At 48.8% G+C, this 7199-nt stretch overlaps 1 protein-coding gene across 2 annotated transcripts; it reads right to left on the reverse strand.

Annotated features, from left to right (window-relative positions):
* Positions 1-258: 258 nt before the first annotated feature.
* Positions 259-4693, reverse strand: LOC147256777 (uncharacterized). 2 transcript variants are annotated; one of them, XM_086210023.1, is made up of 4 exons: positions 3907-4693; positions 3181-3436; positions 2854-2970; positions 259-2757 (listed from the first exon to the last, which is right to left on the reverse strand). In XM_086210023.1, the coding sequence occupies exons 1-3, from the start codon at positions 4306-4308 to the stop codon at positions 2888-2890; spliced, it is 741 nt and encodes a 246-aa protein (XP_086066149.1). In that variant the 5' UTR covers positions 4309-4693; the 3' UTR covers positions 259-2757; positions 2854-2887. The 2 variants fall into 2 exon arrangements, with proteins under 2 accessions (XP_086066149.1, XP_086066148.1); XM_086210022.1 differs by having other exon boundaries at positions 259-2970.
* Positions 4694-7199: the final 2506 nt, after the last annotated feature.

The following is a 7199-nucleotide window of genomic DNA, read 5'->3' on the forward strand; positions in this document are numbered from 1 at the left end:
AGGTGAGGTAGTGGAGATGTTAGGTGAAAGGGAGAGCAATGAGGTAGATGAGGTAGTGGAGGAGACAGATGAGGTGGTGGAAGAGACAGGTGAGGCAGGTGAGATGGTGAGTGAGACAGGTAAAGTTGGTGAAACAGGTGAGATGGCGGATAAACAGTGTGAGTTGAGAGTTGCTGATGTGAACCCCAGCGTGGTGTTTACATCGCCGAATAACGCAAGGAGGACAACATCCTATTTCTAATGTGCCGTTTATTGAACACTCACACATACATGTCTCGTACAGACTGCTAGGCTGACTGACAGGAGTATCTCGCGCTGCGTGCATCATGGAACTCCGGACTGTGTCACACATGCGCAGTAGGTAATATTATACACTTGAACATTTACTCTACATGACACCCCCCCCTTTCAAGTATAGCAGGCATACACTATACAAACATTAACTGTTGGCACAACTTTAAACTATATGCTTACTCATGTAGACCCACTTTATCTCAGTTTTTACATATCAAACAAAACCTTCCATGTACCCAAAAAAAAAATTCTTTGTTTGTTTTTAGTTTTTTTTACAACAGTAATTAAGGGTGTGTGTAGACTACCACGGACCCTTGAGATGAGAAGGGATTTATTCTGCCCTTTTGTTCATCATCTCAACTAACTAGCATATCTGGGGTTTGGCTTAATAGTCCGACCAAACCTGGTGACGACTGGGTTGGGTGTTCAGGGGAGCCAGGGGCGTCAGCAGGAACATTGGCGGTGGTTAAGTCCCGCTCTGCTGGCTCACACTGTCCATCTCGATCCGTCGGCTGAGGAACATCCATCTTTCGCGGTGATGACAGCTCCTGGTTGACGAGCCGGATGTTGCGCCGGTTCCGTTGCGGTGTGTCGCCTCACTCCGTCTCCAGTGTAAAGGAACGTGGCGCAGCCTCCTGGTGCTGCACAGTCGCTGGTGTTGTCCAAGCCTTTTCTCCGTCAATCTTCAATCTGACTTTGTCACCAATGGAGAGTGATGGTAGAGGCTTGGCGGAGTACCTGCGGTTGTCGTACTTCTCATAGGACTGTTTTGCTTTCACATCGTTTCTCTTCAAAGTTTCTAGATTAGGCCACATTGGCCGCAGGCTATCTTTGAGTACAGGGAGTGTCATACAGATTTGTTGACCCATTAGCAACACGGCGGGACTTTGCCTAGTTGGCTCTGTTGGTGTTGAGCGGTAGCTCAGAAGAGCTAGGTGAGGGTTGTCTTGCTTGAGAATCCACTTTGCCGTCTTCACAGCTTGTTCGGCCATGCTGTTGGATTGTGGGAAATGAGGGCTCAAAGTCATGTGCCGGAAGTTGTACTCAGCTGTAAAGTTTCTGAACTGTTCGGCTGAGAACTGAGGGCCGTTATCTGTCATGAGCTCCTCTGGAATCCCGTAGCGTGTGAAGATGCTTTTCAACTTCTGTATGACGGTTTCTGAATTGTCTTTGGTAAGTCTAGGATCTCGAGCCATCTGGAGAAGTAGTCTATCACGATTAAGTAGTGATGACCTTTGAACTCACACAGGTCAGCTGCAAGCTTTTGCCATGGTAGATCTGGCAATGGTGTGGAGATCAACAGTTCTCTGTTCTGGCTCGATCTGTAGATGTTGCAATGTTTACATGACGTCACAAGCTTTTTCACGTCACTGGCGATGCCCGGCCATCACACTGCGCCATTGTACCGTTCTCGGCATTTGGTAAGGCCTTGGTGGCCCTCGTGAATCTTTTGCAACATGTAGTCTCTCATACTGCTAGGAATCACAATAGGAATCAGGCGTCACAGGCAGTCAGGGCAAAGGTATCCAAGGCAATTTCCAGAGGGCAGGTCAAAAAATGGCAGAAGTTAGGACATGGAGATAAAGTAACAGTCTCAAAAACTAACAATGCTGAATTTGTCAGGGAAAATACTGGCACGATCTGGCAAGGATTAAACAGAGCCCTGGGCTTAAATACCCACAAGAAATAATTATTAAAGCAAAACAGGTGTGCTTTCAAAAATGGCGGGAAACTGAACAAAGGACTGGGTGGTGCATAGCCACAACACAGCAGCACATGTGGGCCTGAACACATGATGCAGAATCAAAACAAAAGCACATCTTGCAGGGAACTTAGAACAAAGCACAACAGAACACTAACATTACCCCCCTTCAAAGGGACGCCTCCTGGCGTCTAAATGGGGTGAGCCTTAAGAAAGTTCCTAACAAGGCTATGATCCATAATGTTCCGGCAAGGAATCCAGCATCTCTCTTCTGGACCATAGCCCTCCCAGTCAACTAGGAACTGGAGGCCGCGGCGACGGCAGCAAACATCCAGGATCTGGCGAAACCGTAGAAGTATCAGAGCCGTCAATGACACGTGGTGGAGGTGGGGGTTTAGGGGCAGGGCAGAGCTGGTTGCAGACGACAGGCTTGATCCTGGAAACATGAAATGTTGGGTGGATACGGCGGAGGGAGGGGGGGGGGAGCTTGAGACGAACAGCAGAGGGACCAATGATCCTCTGAATGGGAAAGGGCCAATGAACCTGAGGGCAAGTTTCCGAGACTCTACCTTGAGCGCAATGTCCCGGGCAGAAAGCCAGACCCGCTGACCCTCACGATAAACAGGAGCCCTTGAGCGGTGACGGTCAGCTTGCTGCCTCATCCTAGAGGATGACCGCCTCAGAGCCAATCGGGTCCTCCTCCATGTCTGGCGGCAACGGCGGATGAAGGCCCTGGCAGAGGGTACTCCGACTTCTACCTCCTGATCCGGAAACAAGGGGGGCTGGTAACCGAGACAACACTCAAAGGAAGAGAAGCCTGTGGAGGCAGATGGGAGAGAGTTAATGGAATACTCCACCCAGGGGAGGTAACGGCTCCATGAGGACTGTTTCTCAGATGTCGCAGGGTTGCCTCCAGGTGTTGGTTGGCCCTCTCCGTTTGACCGTTACTCTGGGGATGGAAGCCTGCGGACAGACTGAAAGAGGCACCAATGAGTGAGCAGAAAGCCTTCCAGAAGCTAGAGGTGAATTGTGGGCCACAGTCAGAAACAATATCCAGTGGCAAACCATGGTACTTGAAGACATGTTCAAAGATAAGGGTGGCTTATGTAGTGGGAGCTTAGGTAGTGGGATGAGGTGGACAGATTTAGAGAAGCGGTCCACCACTGTGAGGATGGTGCTGTTACCGTCTGAGATGGGAAGGCCAGTGACAAAGTCCAGTGCAATGTGGGACCAGGGCCTCCTGGGGATGGGGAGAGGTTGCAGAAGTCCGGCTGGAGGTTGAGTAGAAGTCTTATTCCGAGCGCAAACGGAGCAGGCAGAGACGAAAGCATGGGCATCCTTCAACATTGTAGGCCACCAGAACCTCCTCCTGATGAAGGCGAGGGTCCGCCGAGCTCCAGGATGGCAAGAGAGACGGGAGGAATGCCCCCACTGCAGGACCTGGGAATGGAGGCATTGAGGGAAAAACAAATGGTTAGCAGGACATTGCCTGTGCATGACACTGTTGGCTTGGGCGGCGCGAGCCTTGGCCTCAATATCCCACTGCAATGCCCCGACAAAACAGTGGTCTGGGAGGACATTACTGGGTTCCTTGGAGACATCAGATGAAGGAAAATTGCGTAACAGAGCATCTGGTTTACCATTCTTGGAGCCAGGGTGGAAGAACAGGGTGAAGTTGAACCGAGAGAAGAGAGACCAGCAGGCTTGGCGAGAGTTGAGGCGTTTAGCAGAACGAATGTACTCAAGATTCTTGTGGTCGGTCCACACCAAGAACGGCAAAGCAGATCCCTCAAGCCAGTATAGCCATTCCTCCAGAGCCAGTTTGACTGCCAGCTATTCACGATCGCCAATGTCGTAATTGCGCTCTGATGGGTAGAGACGGCGAGAAAAAAAAAAGCACAAGGGTATACCTTTCCATCCTTAGCTGACTCCTGGGACAGGACGGCTCCAATGCCCACATTGTCCACTTCCACAATGAACTGCCGGCCGGGGTCAGGTTGTTCAAGAATGGGGGCTGAGGTGAACCTTCTTTTAAGGTCGTGGAAGGCCTTGGAAGCTGCAGGACACCAGGAAAACTTAAGGGTAGAGGTAAGGGCAGTGAGTGGGGCGGCCAGTGTACTATAGTTCCTTATGAACCGTCGATAAAAATTAGCAAACCCCAGGAACCGCTGCAGCTCTCGACGGTCAGTGGGTTGAGGCCACTCCAAAATGGCCTTGACCTTAGCCTGATCCATCTCCATCTTTCCAGCAGACACAACACAACCTAGGAATGAGACTGTTGGGCAGTGGAACTCACTTTTCAGCTTTAACATAGAGATGGTTCTCTAGGAGTCGCTGGAGAACCTGGCGGACGTGACAGACATGATCTGAAGGGTTACGGGAGAAAATTAAAATGCCATCTAAATAAACAAATACAAACTTGTTTATCATATCCCTCAGGACATCATTCACCAGGGCTTGAAAAACTGCTGGAGCATTGGTCAGACCAAAGGATGCAGCTGGACGGGCGCTGAAAACTGCCGAGGCGTTGGGGATGCTCCTGGGGGATCCACCAGAAACATGAAGAGAGTCCTTGAGCTGTGGAAAAGGAGGCTCACAGAAGCAGAAAGACTTCTTTTGGCAAGGTATGGCAGAGGGACAGAGCCAAACCAAGGAGATCCTTTCCCTGAACTCCACCTGAATCCCCAGCTTGGTGAAGCCTCCAGTCCACTACTGGAGAAGGCCAGAGCAACAACCCTCCACACAGAGAACAAAAAGACCCTCTACTACAATTGCGTGAAGGTGATCTGCAGGAGAGAACTGGACAAGAGGGCAATGTGCGCATGGAGTGACAGGCTCAGTGGAGATGGAGCAGCTCCATGCTGGAAAGTCCCCCCACCCCCCCCAAAACCAGACGGCAGACCTCCAGTGGAGGATACTACACGGTGCCATTGCCTGCAACACCGTGGTCTCTGTCTTTAACCCTGCTGTGTCAAATGCCTGCCCATTTTGTGGTCACCCTGAAACAATTTTTAGGTTTTTATCGAGTGTGAGAGACTGTCGGGTTTCCTCACTCTTTTAGCTCAGGTTTTTAACTTATTTAACGGGCAGTTCTCAGAGAACACGTTCATTTATGGTGTTTCAGGAAAGAAAATCAGGGAAAAGAAATGGCAGCTCCTCAACTTTGTGTCTGGCACAGCAAAGCTGGCCATATACGTGTTCAGGTCAGGACGCGGCCTCTGTGTGGCGCTGCAACGTGAGGTGCAGACTGAGGCTGGAGTTTGGTTTTTATAAAATGTCCGATGACCTGCAAACTTTTATCGAAACCTGGTGCCATAATGGTATTTTATGCGCTATTAAAGACAACAACATTTTACACTTTACTAAATTTTTAAAAAAACTAAATTAGTGACAAATTGTAGAAAAAGAATGTGTTTTAAATGTGTTGTTTTTAATCGTGCTTTAAGTGTGGAAACTACATTTCTCAAATAAAGTTGAGTTGAAAAATCAAATCTTCTTCTTGTTTTGTTGTTGTTGTTATTCCCTGCAACACTTAACGGTTGTTGTTGAAAAAGTTAGTATTAGTAGTAATAGTAGCTTTATTATTATTATTATTATTATTATTATTATTATTATTATTATTATTATCATTATGTCATAATTTTATAACATGAACCTGTGCTATTAAAGTCCCATTGACGGTATTCACAGCCCCCCACCTGTCATTGTTTTTTCCCATTCATTTCTCTCTTGTGTCAAAACAAAGACTATAAGAGAAAATTTGATAATCTCCCACAATCACTCACTCACAAAGAAGTGGAGCTTTTGATTCACCCCCTGAAAAATCTATTTCTTTATTTCTTTCAACAATGAGTAAATATTTACTAAACTTTTCAGGTCAAGTCAGTTTTATTTGTATGACCAAACCCCAACCAAAGTTCTGTCCTGACTCTGTCCAAGTAGAGCAGGTCCAGCACCTCCCTCCTTCAATGAACCTCCACCCAACAATTCTCCATCAGCAGCACATCCTGCAACAGCAGCCACCAGAACCTTCCTTTACCAGCAGGAAGGTGGAGCAGATCCAGGATCAGTGGGGACGGAGAGAGAGCAGGAGAGCAGGACAGAGACAAAGACAGAGAATGGAGGAGGACAGACAGAAGGAGAGAGAGGGACAGAGATAAAGAGAGAGAGAAAGGAGGAGAGACTGATGGACAGAGACAAAGACAGAGAATGGAGGAGGACAGAGAGACAGAAGGAAAGAGAGGGACAGAGATAAAGAGAGAGAGAGAAAGGAGGAGAGACTGATGGACAGAGACAAAGACAGAGAATGGAGGAAGACAGAGAGACAGAAGGAAAGAGAGGGACAGAGATAAAGAGAGAGACAAGAGGAGAGACTGATAGACAGATGGGGACGTGAGCAGGTGGAGCTACAGGTGGCAGCTGGAGCCTCTTCAGGTCTGGAGCCTCCTCCAGCAGCACCAGGATCTGGGATGAGGGGAGAAGAAGAGGAGTCAGTAACACGTCTGAGGACAGGAGGAGGAGAGAGAAGCCCAGTGCATCATGGGAGATCCCAGCAGTCTGAGCCTATAGCAGCAGATCTAAGGGCCAGCCTAAGCAGTCCTGACTATGAGCCTGATCAACAAGGAGGTCTTAAGTCTGCTCTTAAACCTAGAGAGGGGGTTCGGGTCCTGGACTGAAACTGGGAGACGGTTCCACAGGAGGGGAGCCTGATAGCTGAAGGCTCTGGCTCCATTCTACTGTTAGAACTCTAGGAACCAGCAGGAACCCTGCATCCTGGGAGTGAAGGGTTCTAGCTGGATCATAGGGGACTAGGAGCTCTGTCAGGGATGAAGGAACCTGATTGTTGAGGACTTTGATGGTAGAAGGAGAATTTTAAATTCTGTTCTGAATCTGACAGGGAGCCATGCAGAGAAGCAGTCCAGGAGAGACCTGGTCTCTGCTACCAGTTCTAGTCAGGGGGGCAGCAGCGTTCTGGACCAGCTGGAGAGTCTTTAGGGACTTGTTAGTCCAGCCTGGTAGGAGGGAGGTGCAGTAATCCAGCCTGGAAGTGACAAAAGCAGGGACTAGTTTTTCTGCGTCTTCTTGAGCCAGAATGTGTCTGATCTTAGCGATGTTACGTAGATGGAAGAAGGCGTCCTGGAGGTTTGTTGAATGTGGGAGTTAAAGGGTCCTGGTCAAAGAGAACTCCTAGGTTCCTACGGTG

This window comes from Aulostomus chinensis, chromosome 8 (genome assembly GCF_037954235.1).
Source record: "Aulostomus chinensis isolate RoL2024-O1b breed Wild chromosome 8, RoL_Achi_v1.0, whole genome shotgun sequence".
Classification (NCBI taxonomy): domain Eukaryota; kingdom Metazoa; phylum Chordata; class Actinopteri; order Syngnathiformes; family Aulostomidae; genus Aulostomus; species Aulostomus chinensis.

Coding starts and splice junctions, on each gene's coding strand:
- LOC147256777 (XM_086210023.1), bottom strand. CDS start 4,308: ATGTTAAAGCTGAAAAGTGAGTTCCACTGCCCAACAGTCTCATTCCTA. Junction 3,437..3,906: donor AGTCAGCTAAGGATGGAAAG/GTATACCCTTGT, acceptor CTCCATTCCCAG/GTCCTGCAGTGGGGGCATTC. Junction 2,971..3,180: donor TGGCCTTCCCATCTCAGACG/GTAACAGCACCA, acceptor TGCCTCTTTCAG/TCTGTCCGCAGGCTTCCATC.